This window comes from Populus euphratica, unplaced genomic scaffold, assembly GCF_000495115.2.
Source record: "Populus euphratica unplaced genomic scaffold, PopEup_1.0 scaffold547.1, whole genome shotgun sequence".
Lineage (NCBI taxonomy): Eukaryota > Viridiplantae > Streptophyta > Magnoliopsida > Malpighiales > Salicaceae > Populus > Populus euphratica.
This window is the reverse complement of record NW_011500429.1, coordinates 118009-133647: the sequence shown is the minus strand read 5'-3', so window position 1 is coordinate 133647 and position 15639 is coordinate 118009. Positions and strand designations below refer to the sequence as shown.

The following is a 15639-nucleotide window of genomic DNA, read 5'->3' as shown; positions in this document are numbered from 1 at the left end:
AAAATAAAAAATAAAAAATAAAAAATAAAAAATAAAAAATAAAACTATAATTACAATTTATAATAAAAAATTTATTGATGTACAATGATTTATTTTTCCGAACATTTAACTTTTGTTATAATTTTAAAAACAGCAGCGCATAAATATTTCGAGCCCACCGAAAAACTTAGATGCGCGGCACACGCGCGCGCCGGCAGAATTGTGCGTGTGGTTCTCAAGTTTAATTTATTTTCTTTTCTCACGTGCTAGTTTAGGGCCTAATTTGCCCTCATCTGCTCGCAGCTGCCTATCCCCAATCCACGCATCTCCCTCCTCTCTCCTTATTCCTGTAACCCTAGCCCTAATGCGAACTTTCTGTTATTTCATTTAGAAACCACGAAATTCTTCACACTGCAACTATAGTGTAATGCGTAGTTGTGCAGGTACATCGAAAATCGAGACTGCTCCAGTTTTCGAATTTGACAATGGAGGATTTGACAGAGACAGAGATTGGGAGCTCTGTCGAATCGTTTCAAAAGTTTTTGGATTCGCAGAGAGAGCTTTTTCACAACCAAATCGATCATCTTCAAAGAATTGTTGTTACTCAATGCAAACTCACCGGCGTCAATCCTCTTTCTCAAGAAATGGTGTGTCTTTTTCCTAATTTCTTTATAAATCATAATTTTTATGGCTTTCCCCCTCAAAATGTGAAATTGAGAAAAAAATTGATTGCCTTGGTAAAATCCTTGCTGCACTAGACATATTTCACTACTCATTTGAATAGTATAATTACCTTTTTTTTTTTTTTTAATCTTTTGAAATCATACGCAGGCTGCTGGCGCTCTGTCGATAAAAATTGGTGAGTTTTTTGGGGGCTTCTACCTTACCTTTTTATGAATATACTGTATCGATATGATTCTATTTGTCTTGATAATGATTAAAAGTCTTGTAAAATGGACTGCTGTCGGTCACTACTAACACTGTATGTCGATTCGGCAGGAAAAAGACCCAGAGATTTGATAAACCCTAAGGCTGTCAAGTATATGCAAGAAGTTTTCTCTATCAAAGATGCAATTAGTAAGAAGGAATCACGTGAGATTAGTGCTCAATTCGGTGCTACAGTTACGCAGGTGATTTTCCTTTCTTTATGCTTAAGTCTGGCTTGGGACAAAATTCATGCATTGACTTTCACCATTGCTCTGCATGTATTTACACGAATTTGGAGACATATGCCTTCATTTATATTGATTACTTTTTTGCAATTTTTTCTTGTTTTGATCCAAATTTATTTTTAGCGTCTGGATGTGTATATGTTATTGCTCATGACATGGTGTTGCATCGGCTATAGGTTCGAGATTTTTTTGCAAGCCAGCGAATGAGAGTGAGGAAACTGGTTCGGTTGTCAAGGGAGAAGGCTATTAGAGTTAATGCACACAAAGGACCTCAAGGACCTCAAGATGGGGTCCCAACAACATCTGATGCTTTGATGCCTGTTGATTTGGTTCCCTTGAACTCTGTTGCCCCAAATCCAGTTCCCATGAATTCTGTTAGCCCCAATCCAGCTTCCTTAAATGCTGTTATCCCCAATCCATTTTACTTGAACTCTGTTGCCCCCAATCCTGTTCCCTTAAACTTTGCTAGCCCCAGCTCAGCTCCCTTAAACTTTGCTAGCCCCACTTCATCACCCTTAAACTCTGCTAGCCCAAATCCCGTTCCCTTAATTTCTGTTAGCCCTAATCCAGTTCCCTTAAACCCTGCAAGCCTGAACCCAGTTCCCTTAGACTCTGCTGCCCAGGATCCTGTTCCCTTAAACGCTGTTGGTCCTTCCAGGGTTGATGAAGTACCCTCTTGCTCAACACAGGATGATGTGTTGCCTGGTTTAGATGAATTAGATAAACATTTTGCTGAGAAGATTTTTGATTTGTTGCGGAAAGAAGAAACATTTTCTGGGCAGGTGAAGCTCATGGAATGGATCTTGCAAATACAGACTCCAGCTGTTCTAAATTGGTACTTTGCAACCTGCTATATGTATCTAACAAGATGTGATTTTTTCTCCATTTGCATTTAATCTTTTCCATGCATGTTCCCAGGTTTCTTGTTAAAGGTGGTGTCATGATTTTGGCAACATGGTTAAGTCAAGCAGCTGCTGAAGAACAAACAAGTGTTCTTCTTGTCACCTTGAAGGTAATTGTAAATTTTTATCACTTTCCCTGCAATTTTCTTACCTCATAAACATGCTTAGGATTGCATCTATGGTGTATGCAGGTATTCTGTCATTTACCCCTACATAAAGCTCCTCCTGAACACATGTCAGCTGTACTTCACAGTGTCAATGGACTGCGGTTTTACAGGACTCCAGGTGTACTTTTGTTCAGAGAGTTATGATGTGCCTTTTGATCTTCCTATATTATGCTTCTTGTTCTCTCATTCTTACATATTACATCAGATGTCAGTTTCTAATTACTAATTGATAAATGAACTCCATGGGCTATTTATAATGTTTGTAACTGTTCTTATTGCTCGGGTAGGATAGTTTCTGGTGCTTTTATTTTTTGTAAACCAATTTGATCACAGACTGCTTCTGTGCTTATCAGACAAATAAGCAAGATGGATGAATTAGCAGTTGTGCTTCCTTTCTTTGTGTATTGTTCGGTATTGACACCATTCTGGCCAGTGTTGCCAAGAGGCGCCGAGGCACTTGCCTAGGCGCTCCATGCAAGGTGAGGCCCCGGCGCCTTTATTAGCCTCATACGTTGGATTTCAATGAGTTACTGCCTAGGCTAGCGCCTTGTGAGTGGGTGCAAGGCGCTAAGGCTAATGCTTGCTTGAAGTTCCTTTTCTGCTGGGTTTTTCTTTTTTTTAATGATATATGTTTTGACCTATTTGTCCATCTTTTTAATTTACCACAAGAAACAACTTAGGGGTATTTTTGTAAAAAACAAAGATTAGGGTAAAAAATTAAAATAAATCATTAAAGTCGGAGACAAACAGACAATTAAGAACACTTAGAAGAGAAACACCAGCCACACTTTCTTTTTTCAACAGTGGGAGTCGGAGAACAACACATCTGTACAGGTAATACTTTATTTTTTTTCTAAACAAGTGCAATATGGTTTGAGAGATGAGGATTTCGATTATAATCATGAAATGGAGGGTATGGAGGATTCAAGTGAAGGAGAGGAAAGAATGGATGAAGATGTTTTTGAAGATAAATGAATAGTGATGATGATATGTAATTTTGCTTTTTAATCTATTTGGCTACTTGCTACTTTAAATTATCTTATTTTGTTTTAAGGGTGAAAAATGTAACTTTATATGACCATGTTATGGTATTTTATATTTTCTTTTGATTTTCTAATGATCTAATCTTAAATGGGAAGATATATATTTGAGATTTATATAATATAATATAATATAATATTTATAGCATATTGCCTTGAGTTTTGTATTGTTTGATATGAGATACATCTGTGTGCTTCCTTTCTTTATGTGCCTTGTGATAATTTTGAACCTTATTTATCTGATTTGAAGATCAGACATATCAAACAGGGCCAGGGTTTTGTTATCAAAATGGAGCAAGCTGTTTGCAAAAAGTCAAGCAATCAAAAAACCCAACGGCATAAAGTCGTCTACAGATGCACAGGACATGATTTTGAAGCAGAGGTAAGTTCATGTGATTACCTCCTATACTTGCAAGATTTGTTTAGTCAAATCTCATCTTTTGGCTCTAATTTTGTGCAGCATTGATGAAATTATGGGCAATGAATCATGGCAGTGTGATATTGGTAATCCTGTAAGTTTTATGCACAATCAGTTGCTGCTCAAAAGTTGACTGATGTTATAGGACTTCTCTAATAGCTTTTATTCTGAACAGGATGGTGTTCTTGCTCTCTCATCCGAAAGCTCTGAAAATATCAGGTATTGATATATATATATTTTTTTTTTAACTTGTTATTGGTGTTTGTTGGGGGCCTTTAGCCTAAATTTCTTTGTTTTTAGGAAAATTGAGTCTTCGCAAGCATTGAAGCTGTTGCCTGCATCAACAGATGATTTGAGCAGGAAGCACATTCTAGGCACATCTTCATCCCGTATCCTCAGAATTTTTTTTTTTAAGTGGTGCATTACAATTTCTCTGGCATTTGAAGGAAAATTGATTGACTTATCTTTTCCTTGGTTAACTGATGAAGCTCTTGCTTACATCATCATATAGTTTCATCCATCTCTTAGTGCATGCTTGTTTTACACACAGTAAACTGGTCACTGCATTATTAAATGAAAAGTCCAAAATTCTTACCATTTTATCTATGATATAAACAATGGCCTGGGACATACCTTGTCAAAGTATTCACCATTAGGTTAAATATATTTTCCTGACAGTCTTAGGGTTTAAAAGCTTAGCTTAGGAAACTTGTATGGCAAGAACTGATACATGCTCTACTCTTTTCACCCATGCTAGCTGTTACAGTGATTATAATGGTGAGGGCAGCCCTAAACCACTGACTTGTATTAGCTTTTAGTTGATATTGATCTACTGTGTTTTATTATTGGTTTCCCCCAGAGCTGGCACATGGAGTAAGAGAGGAATTTGATTATGCATTTGCTTGTACAGGATTGGTTGTTCTTCTGGATTTGTCCTTTTCTTTACCAGGAAAAGAGTCCAAATCAACTGAAGCGATTGATGATCTTTAAGCTTTTTTATAATGTTTCCGTTGTAATATTTACATGATACAATGCAGCAAGGAAATCATTTGATGCTACATGGGCAAGTCAGTTCAGTTACCTGGACAAGCTTATCTGGTTGCCTTTTGTAGACATGTAATTGGTAAAACCACCTTTTTGCTCCTATGCTTGTAGCAAATGGTTTTCTTACCCCTGCATTTCAAATTTGGTTGATTGACACCAAAATTGACAAAATGTTGGTCAATTTGTCCCAATCAATAAATGAATTGCCTTCTTTTGAAAACTACAGCAGCCTCAACACCAGGATCTTTGTTGTCTGGCCAGTTTCAGGGTCATTTGGTGGTGGAAATGGTGGCGAGCTAGAAGTGAACATCATCAACATGTAGGAGGGATTTTTTCAAAACATTTGATTGAGTACTTCAATTTTTTAAATGTGCAATTTTCTTCTGTTGTAACAGCCTATTTAACTGCAATTATTGATTTCAGCCAATTGACCAACATTTTATCGAGTTTGGTGTCAATCAACCAAATTTTAATGCAGGTGGCAAAATCATGTTATAGTCTAGCTGATTATAAAAACGAAATTAATCAGTTCCTTAGTGATGCTGGCGATGATTTCAAGTTAATTATCTTGCTATATGTTTGGTGAAATCTCACACAAAAGTTATATTGCTTTGGAATATGCGGAAATTCTCACATAATCTCCGTACTTTTTAAGTAATGAATGAGCAACATTAATCTGACTGACAATCTCAAAATATTTGAATTTCTTGTAGCTATTAATTGATAGATTTTGCTTATTATCAAATTTAAGGTATAAGTATGGCAGTAAATTGTCATTTGTTCAATTATCTTTGCAGTTCTTATGTGAACAAATCAACTAAAATGTATATTTGAAGTTTTTGTTCTTATATCTGTGGTCCATGGGTTTCTTGCCAGCTTCTTGTCAGTTTCATGATGGAAAACCCCTTCAGCAACCCATTTGGGGGCATAACCTTCAGAAATTGTTGGTTGTGTTAATGGTTTATGTGGAATCCTGGTTGAATGGTTGATAAAGTCGTGATTTTTGCTTAGTCATTTTGACTGATCAATTTTACCTCATCCCAGATATATTGCTTGAAGTGCAAGAGCACTTTTGATTGTTGTTCTATTTGTTTTACCTTTTGTTTGTCAAAGATTGGTCTCAGATGTATTCATTTATCAAGCTTCTCTGTTTTTCGTTTTCAGCTGGCGCCTAAAAATTAAAAGCTCCTAAGGGATTTTATTTTCTTGGAATTGGAAATAATTCATCCTCTTGAATGACAGAAGCACCTCAATGATAAATGTGCTTTTGTAGTTTTCTTGTTTCTTTGTTTGGATGAACTCTTTAAGTACGTCCCTTAGCTAGTAACAGATACAAGAGAACGTAGAAAAGTTCAGCTTGTTGAACAGCCAGGCCAGAAAACAGCTGGCAGAAGCCTTCAGGCGACCAAAGCTGCTTCTGTTAATCAAGGTCGCCCGATGTCTGCTGATGATATCCAAAAAGCAAAAATGCGTGCTTTATTCATGCAGAACAAGCATGGGAAAACAGGTTCCTCATCCAATGGAAGCACTGGTGTGAAAAATGGAGGGCGTAATAAGCCTTCAAGTATGACCACCAGTCTGTGTCCAGTTTCTAAAATTCATATCCGGCCGAAGATTGAGGAATACAAGAAACTTGTGACACCTCCCCCCCAAGTTTCTAGTAAGGTTGAGGGTTTCCTTGATCTAAAGAAAGAAATCAATTCAAAGGAACCCATGGGGGGAGTTTCCAGTAAAGTCCAGATCCCATGGCAGACTCCTCCAGGTACATGTGCTTTTGGTTTTTCTTTCTTGGTTGCTTTGATGTTCGATTAGTAATATCAGCGCAGGTGAGTCGATGCTTTATGGATAAAGCAAGGCAACTTTTTAAACTGTTATCTGAATCTTAATAGTGTGCAATCAAGAATTCCAGGATCATTTTGTGTGTATTGTATGTAGTTATAGATGAGATACAGACACATTTAAAATATTTGTTGTTTAATAGTTTTGGATATATGTTAATATTCAATTTCTAGTTTGACACTTTCCATTTAATTGTTCATCCCTTGATTCCCTGCCATGTCATCACAATTATTTTGGTTTTTGGATTGACCTTGTAATACAGCAAGTGGATAGCCTTTACAAATACAACATGTGTCAATGTGTATTGTAGATGCTAACTAGTTTGTTGATAAAGACTATTTTCTGTAGTTGTGGGGACGTGGATTCAAAAACTTGTTTCATGCTGTTAATGTTCTCAAGTACTTACTTTTCACCAGGAAAGAGAGTAGTACCTGAACTGTTAATGTCTTGTGTGAAAATTCAGCATAAGATCAGAACAATACAAGTTACTTTATAAAGTGAAGTTTATGCTTACCAGGTTTTATAGCATTGGTGGGTAACAAGTGACAATGGCATCTTAACTGGACGCAGATGCTATGAACATGAAAGTTATCTATCTTATTACATAGGCACATTGATTTTTAATTCTTTCTCAATTATGGTATCCATGTACAATATGGTATCAAATCATGTCAATTGCTTCAAACCTGAAACTCCTGAATATGGTTGCTGGATTGCATTGGTGAGGACATGAAATTTAAAGGTGAAAATGATGTACTTGTGGTGTTTTTGGTTTCCTCACGAGTTTTCTATACAACCGTAAGTATTGTTCCTTATCTTGGAATTGAGCACTTATCAAGCACTATATCATGAGTGAAAAGGGGTTTGCAGCTTATCATTTTTTGGACTGGGGACTGTATATTGTCAGCATGGGGTCCAAAGAACTTGTTGCTGTACTCCAAGCAGGGAGGTTCTTGTTTCAAATTTGTAAATATATTAAACACTGCATAGAGAATCAGTTTTATGTAAGTGGATAATCAGCTTAGGCACTATTTGGACTTTGGCTAGACAGGATCCAGGACTTTCACAACAGGGTTCTTTGCAAATTGGGTGGCTGAGCTCCCTCACTTCTTGTGTCTTTTTTATTCCTCTGAAAACCAAACTGCTATCTTCAACTTCTCATGGGTTGTCCAAGATTATTTGATTTTGTTCAGGCTTTTCTCGTGCTGCTGCTTTCCTGTGGTATTTCTTATTAGCTCAATGCACATTCTATGGTTTTTTCAGCCTTTTATGCACTTCTCTTTTCTGCAGAAATAAAACTCAGCGTTCTCTGGAGAGTGGGAACTGGTGAAAATAGCAAAGAAGTTGATGTTCAGAAAAACAGAAACCGTAGGGAGATAGAAACCATCTATCAGACAGTCCAGCAGATACCATCTAATCCAAAGGAACCATGGGACCTTGAGATGGATTATGACGACTCATTGACCCCAGAGATTCCAATTGAACAGCCACCTGATGCTGATGTTGCAGAAACACAGGTTTCCCATACTGAACATGTAAATACAGTAGTTGCATCTGCACCTTCCCTGTCTCAGGTTGGTGGAGGGAGTGCAACTGAACCAGATCTTGAGTTGCTTGCTGTACTGTTAAAAAATCCAGAATTGGTTTTTGCATTGACTTCTGGCCAAGCTGGCAATTTATCAAGTGAAGAAACTGTGAAGCTGCTTGATATGATTAAGACAGGAGGGGCTGTTCTGGCAGGTTTAAATGGGCTTGGTGGGAAAGTGGAGGAGAAGGTTGAAGTCTCACTTCCATCGCCAACTCCTTCAAGCAACAATCCTGGAACGGTGCGTGACTTAGGCCAATATTGCAAATTGTTTTGCGTATCATTAAACTGTCGTCAACTTCCTATGGGTAGAGCTATTTGCTCTCTTGCAATTTAGTAAATCTAAATTCACAGGGAAGCATAAATTAAAATCTGAAATGGACAAAGCTCAACTTGCAATGGAAATAAAATAAAGGTCAAAATGAACTTGGGCAATTAGAGGTGTGACCAGTTGTGGAACTTGGGATTTGACCATGGGAATTGCTTGGATGTTTTCAGCAGTGTAGAAATTGGTTTTGCAGTTCTTGAACTCCTCATCTATTAGAGTTGCTATCAATGGCTGGAAAATATGGTTGAAGCATTTTTCTGCCATTGTTCATCCACTGATTATCCTATCTCCCTTTAGCTGGGAATGATGGATTGATGTGTCCCATGCTGTGAAAATTGTGCTCGACTTAAAATGTAGTGGCCCCCTCGCAGGTGTTGTCATAGGAAAAAAAAAAGTAAATAAAAATGGTATATAATTGTTTTCAGAATTCATTATATATATATATATATATATGATATGTGCTAATAAACACTCTCTTTGGTAACTTTGTAAAATATGCAGAGTGGATGGAGATCAGAATTTGCCAAGAATCCATTTTCCCAGCAGGCTTCAATGGGGAACAGAGTTGTATACAGTGATCCTGGAGTCCCCACCAGTGTCCCCTTAGCGGAAAAGCATACTAGCTTGGTGCAGCATCAAAATCAGGCCACTAGTATCAGAATACCGCAGCAGCAAGCTAGCATTCCATTACTATCCCAGCATGTTTCGGCAGTGATGAACCCTTTCTCATTGCCTCAGACAAGTTCCATAGTACCTGAAAACCGACAACCTTCAATAGTTCTCCCAGCAAACCAGAGTTACCCCTCAAATTCTTCAATGTTACAGACACCATCCTCAGAAATGGTTTCAACCATGAAAATTCTACCTGTTAACACCCCTCCCTTGCTAAACCTTTCAGCTGCAATGAACAACATAAAATCAACTACATCCGTTTCTTTCACATCAAATCCACAAGAGACACGGCTAGTTCCTTTTCCACCATCAACATCCACCATACCAACACAGTTACAGTCACAACCTGCCCAGATAAACGAACCTCCGATTGTATACTCCACACGGCCGCATACTGGCGATGTAGGTCCAGTGGCTGATTCCCGGAGAGTTAGGCAGGGTTTAGTCTCAAACTCCCCTTCCCAAGTTAATCAAACAAACTATGTTTCATCATTTGGAGGGCCTGTGCAGCCATCGTTGAGGTCAGGTCCTCCTTGGGAAAGAAATGAATATGTGGGTGATGCGGGTGATGAGGGTTATGAGTCTTGGAGTCCGGAGAATAGGCGTTATGAATCACAAGAGTACATGCCAGGGAGAAACTATTCAGGACCCAGATCCAGAATGAATTCAGGATGGGATTATATGCCTAATAATAATAATAATAGGTCCAGGCAACGGAATTCTTCTGGGCATGGGGACCGTAACTGGAATGGAAACAGAAGATGGCACTGATTGACTTGGAAGCTTCTTTCATAATATGGCCTGGCTTGGGCTGATCCATTGCTTAGAGTGAAAGTAATGACAGGGATTTACACGCTATAGGGTGTGGTTGTGACGAGGAGAATTCTAACAGCGAATGCAAATGTTTAGATACTCGGGATTCGATACTAAATTTTGACTGAAAGCATCTAATACTAGGACGAAGTTGCAGCTCTTGCTTTCTTCGAGATGATACTCTTGAGCATCTAGTGTCTAAAAAACTTGAGAAAAGAGATGCCTCTGCGTCATTGGGACGTGGTCTTGGTAAAGTAACTAGAATCTCCCTTTTTTATTTTATTTTATTTTATTGTATTCATTTTTCGATTTCAAGAATTTAAACAAGGATGATTTCAAAAAGATGAGTGGAAATTAAAATGCCATCCATGAGTTTGACCAATATGGACGTTTTTGTTTCGAAAAGGAAATCCTTAAGATTAGTAGACTGTCGGAGGAGGGAAAGATGGTTCCAATCGCATTGACGATGAAGTTGCAAGATGGCATGGAATTATTACAGGCTATGCACCAGCATCACTCAGGTTCAAGCTTTGGTAGCTGCAGTGCAGCGGCACCAAACAACGCGGGACACAGAATTTGAAGAGACGTCGCATAATCCGTGATTCAATGAAGTCAAAGAATATTAATCATTATTATTGTTAAAAAAATAAAAACCACCATCGAATGAGTGAAATCACAATTTAGTCATTAACATGTTACACCAATATCAATTCAATATAAAATATATTTTTTCATCAATTCGGCCTCGAACTTAATTAATACAAACCATGGGAAATATACTTCGGTGTCAAAATTTATCCTTGAAGGAGCATGTGTAGAAATGGGTTGGCACTTAAGAAGGGGTTTCTGCTTAAGCCTCTCTTTAAAATTAATTTTTAATTTTTATATTGTTTTAATTTGTTAGTGTTAAAAATAAATTTTAAAAAATAAAAAATATTATTTTAATATATTTCTGATAAAAAAATATTTTAAAAAGTTATCACTTTTCAATGCACTTTAAATGTGATTCAATTACAATGTTTGGAATTCTTGAATTAAATTTAATTTAAAGATTCTAATAAAATTTGACATTTGGAATTAAGTGTTAAGAATTGAATTTTAAATGAAATTTAATCTCTAAAAAAATTATAAAAATAAAATCCAATCTTTAAAAAAATTATAAAAATAAATTAGAGGTGAGCTCTTGTCATTTAGAATTTAGAAAAGGAGAAATTTAATGTTCAAATTAGCTTTTCTAAAACATTTATTTATTATGAAACTTTTAAAGAAATAGATGAAAGAAATTATAATAATATAAAAATTAAATTAAATATCATTAAAAAATACAGCAATTGAATTCAAATCAATTAAATTTAATTACATTAAGAAAAAATGGGTTCCAACGACTAGTTAAGGCAAGAAAATCTAGCGAATATCAGCATCAAAATAATAATAGGTGCTGACCACAATAATATTTCTTCTCTCTTGCTCTCTTTCTTTTCCTGCCATGCCAAGTGCCCTCTAGAAGAAGAAGAAGAAGAGGAAGAGGAGGAATCGGAATCATATTCCTATCTCTTTGCCTATCCATATCCCTATCCCTAGCTCCTTCTCCATCCTTCATTTTTATTTTGGCCTTTGAATTTCCTTCCTTCCAAAAAACATAAAATAATGGGATTCAAATTCTACAAAAGGTTTAGTAATTCAATCTTGTTGTACAAATCATCCCATTTTATCTCTTCAGGACGCCATACGAGTGCTACTAGCAGTGCCTGTGCCAGCTTCCTACTCCAACCACCCTTCAATTCTCACTACCAAGTTAATAATAACAATAGGTATAACAACCCTCCTCCTTTCATAATCCACAGAAGGTGGCATTTTGGCCATTCTCATGCCCATCACTCTGACCACCACCACCGACCCTCTCCTGGTGAGCAAAGCGAAAGTATATTCCGTTTGGGACTCGCTGCCGATATCGGCTTGGCGGCTGGAAAGGCTTTCACTGGCTATTTATCTGGTAGCACTGCCATCATCGCCGACGCTGCTCATTCTGTCTCTGACGTGGTGCTTAGTGGGATTGCGTTGTGGTCTTTCAAAGCTGGGATGGCTCCTAAAGATAAAGAACACCCTTATGGTCACTTTTTTTAATCTGTACCTAAGCTCTACTCACACTCTCTCTCTCTCTTTTGGTTTAGGTTTTAGGCTGTAATCATGTAATTTGTTGAAAAACGATTATTAATGTCTTTTAATCCTAGCAAATCTATGCAGTAATGTCCAAATTAGTAAAACATATTTGGCTGTTTTAACTTGTCTTAGGTTGGGATTTCTTTTGCATCTGTCCTTGTGAAAACATTGATATTTTAGAGGAAGCAGAGAATAATCTAAATTTTGTTTTCCCTCTTAAACATCCAGAAAGACCTGCGCTTGTCTATCGATAAATCATCCTGGGATTGATTTTTAATTGATCCGGGTTGGTTCATTCAATCGCTTCATGATGATATATGCACATAATAAAGTTTGTTTTGCCCGTCTTGTATTGAGCACCGTTTTTGTTCTATAGAACCTTAGCTTCAAATGTGTCTTGGATACCCTTAGTAACAGCTAAATTTGATGTGCTGTATTTATTTTTGGTTCCTGAGTTTTTTTTTTTCTTCGCATAAGGTGTACAATAATCTTTTAGATTCATTGTGCATAGGGGCCTGTTTCTTGGTTTCATAATTGGTTTTCCTTCCTCTCAGGGCATGGCAAGTTTGAAACTCTTGGAGCCCTTGGGATATCTTGCATGCTTTTAGCAACTGCTGGTGGTATTGCGTGGCATGCATTAGATCTTTTACTTGTACAGTTCATTTCCTCTTGTTTCTCATCTTCATTAGCACCGACCATGAAGCTTGCCCACATTTTGGAATAAAATTACTCTACCTGCTTCACATAAACTTCATAAAGGATTTTGAATAAAAAATTGTAGAAATCAACCTTTTTCGTGTGCAGGGGTTGCTGACTGCAGTGCCTGAGGTAGCAAACCATCCATTGACCCATGAACATGTGCATAATCATCTTCAAGGTGGGCATCATCATGGGGTTGACATGGATCATCCCATCCTTGCTTTGAGTATGACAATTGTATCAATTTCTGTTAAAGAAGGGTAAGATATGTTGCATTATTTCTGGACAATCCTCTTTTGTTTCCTCTTTAGGAAGAGGTGGTTGCTTCTCTTTCACTTGCCTGTTTAATAGCCTTGAAATTATTCATTTGGCAGATATACCACGGTCTATTCAGATAATAATAACTTTATGTTGATGGACATATCCTTGAAGTCTTTTCTTTTGCAATGGTTGTGCTGTCATTGTGTGATGATGGTTTTTGAAGTGCAACTTTGGTTAATAAATCTCATTTGAAACATGTAGCCTGTTTTGCTAAATATTTCTATATACACACACCCGTGTCCATGGCTTGTAAAGGCAAAAACAACTAGGAGGTTTCTGTATTCTGTCTATATATGTATCTATGATCCTTACATCCCACTCTACATCCTTTATTTCTTGTGCATAAGATAACACTCTAACCACGTTCTGGCTTGTCTATTTCCTGTCTATAACATCTTTTCCAGCTTCCTTTTCTATTGAAATCTATGATCTTGGCTCATTTATCTTTGTGTCACCTCATGTTTTTTTTTCCTGCAGGCTCTTCTGGATAACAAAACGAGCTGGGGAAAGGCAAGGAAGTGGACTAATGAAAGCAAATGCTTGGCATCATCGTGCAGATGCCATTTCATCTGTTGTTGCTCTTATTGGTGTTGGTAAGAAGGTTTTGTTCATGTAGCTGGCATTCAGTATGGTTTGGTCTAAGTTGAACATGAAGCTAATTGTTCCAAGATATTTTAACTAAGCAGCATAATTTGTTTAAGACTTGCAGTGTATAGTTTAGAATTACTTCAACATAATGACAGTCTGTAGATTAATAATCAGTACATAATCCATTTAAAAATCTGAATTTGATTTAATGTCATGGAAGATTTGTCAAAAAACACATTATCAAGACCTCAATAAGTTTTGGATCTATAAGATTCCTAAAATTAAACTGATGTGAAAGCCGAAATCATGCTTGCAAGATGTGTTTCACTTAATTTATAAAAAAAATCTGTCTTATATACTAGGCAGCCAATTGTTATTTCAAAATTTCTTATTTTGGTGCCAACTGTTAAGTGTTTTTGAAATGTCAATGCTCGCGTGAATGATGAATAACACTTAGCCCTATTCTTTCTCATCATTCCTGCACAAAGTATTTTATGGTGCCTTTTCATAGCATATTATGACGTGAGGCTGTAACCTGGTTCATCCTATTGACTTGGGCAAAGTGCTGGCCTGCTTTTCTTCTATCTTTAGTTTCACTGAAGTGATTTATTAGTAAAACATAGGCAGATGTAAAAGCAAGACTTTGAACAGAGGACCTCCTGGTATCCTTGGCCAAATTTTAACCACTTGTGCTAACCCTTGGTACCATGGCCATTTCTATACGTCTTATAAAGCACAAGCCATATAGTGATATAGTCTGTTTCATCTTTGGAAAAACTGTTTTCCAATTCTTCTAATAGATAGGATTCGATACACTTTTAATCTTCTTGTTCTGTCCATTCATTTCTCCCAAGTGTTCTTAAATCACTGATGCTAGTTGACCATCAATTTATTCTTCATCACTTTAGGAGGGGCTATTCTTGGAGTAAAGTTCCTGGATCCTCTTGCTGGACTTGTTGTCTCGAGTATGATACTTAAAGCTGGACTTGAATCAGGGTACCAGAGGTATACCTCCAATTACTTTGACTTAATCTTTCACCTAGCATCAGATGCATTTTCTAGCGGCATGAATCTCCTTATCTGACATCATGTTATGGACAAATCATAGTGTTTTGGAATTGGTAGATGCTGCAATCCCAGAGGAAGATCTGTATCCTATAAAGCAAACAATACTACAAGTTCAGGGAGTCCAGGTAGGCATCGGGATTTTATTCCTATAAACCCTTTTCTTTTCAGAACTTCGATGGTCATTTGTTTGGTGTTCACTATTCACTTAATATTACCTATCATTTAGGCTCTTTTGGTTGCTGACATAGGTTCAGAATACTGAAAGTCGCTACTTAACAATAGTGGAAAATGCATAAGCTAATAGCTGTGAATTTCCCATGACAATGAAATTTCCTTTTAGTTTTGTCAGTTTGCAATTTTGTCCCATGTATTGAACCTAAAACTAATGGGACAGTTCAACTTTTTCAGCTCAACATCTTTGGTTGGCTGGCTTTGCATTAAATTTGATTCATAAACATAGAATAGTCAGATATGATGCTAACTGCTAATCAGTAAATGAATGTGGTTCTTCTGTACAACCATCTCCTTTGCCATGAGTCTGCTTGGAATGCCAGAGACATGGTGCCAGCTTTTGCAGCAAGAGACCTTGTAGTGCTTAACATACCTAAGAAAATTAATACAGCAGAAAATACACTTTCAAGTTTTGCAGGTTGTCCATGAATTTTTGTTCATGCACATCCAAGTATGACTTTTAATAAGCTTACATGCTCGTTCTATCAAAACTCACACTATATAAAAATAATACACATTTGATCGCAAATATGATTACCAGTTAATAAAAAATTCCAAGGGAACTTTTTATTATTATTTGCTGGGACAGTTCGGGTGGGGGGGGGGGGGGGTT

The 15639-nt window shown here is 37.0% G+C and overlaps 2 protein-coding genes across 3 annotated transcripts in view; both read left to right on the top strand.

The window, feature by feature from the left end:
• The first annotated feature begins 262 nt into the window (after window positions 1–262).
• LOC105114633 (homeobox protein LUMINIDEPENDENS-like) lies at window positions 263–10341 on the top strand. The gene is made up of 13 exons (XM_011011233.1): window positions 263–626; window positions 811–838; window positions 979–1109; window positions 1328–1986; window positions 2070–2163; window positions 2245–2338; window positions 3516–3642; window positions 3721–3772; window positions 3854–3897; window positions 3979–4067; window positions 6053–6484; window positions 7852–8387; window positions 8976–10341. Exons 1-13 carry the CDS (start codon window positions 465–467, stop codon window positions 9915–9917), a joined length of 3390 nt encoding a protein of 1129 aa, XP_011009535.1. The 5' UTR covers window positions 263–464; the 3' UTR covers window positions 9918–10341.
• Window positions 10342–11406: 1065 nt separating this feature from the next.
• The window catches only part of LOC105114632 (metal tolerance protein 2-like), a 6140-nt gene continuing 1907 nt past the window's right edge, over window positions 11407–15639 (top strand). For both annotated transcript variants that reach the window (XM_011011231.1, XM_011011232.1), the window contains exons 1-6: window positions 11407–12069; window positions 12674–12771; window positions 12924–13078; window positions 13617–13732; window positions 14636–14732; window positions 14836–14920. In XM_011011231.1, coding sequence (XP_011009533.1) covers window positions 11607–12069; window positions 12674–12771; window positions 12924–13078; window positions 13617–13732; window positions 14636–14732; window positions 14836–14920 — 1014 coding nt within the window. In that variant the 5' untranslated portion in view covers window positions 11407–11606. The remainder of the gene's footprint in view (window positions 12070–12673; window positions 12772–12923; window positions 13079–13616; window positions 13733–14635; window positions 14733–14835; window positions 14921–15639) is intronic.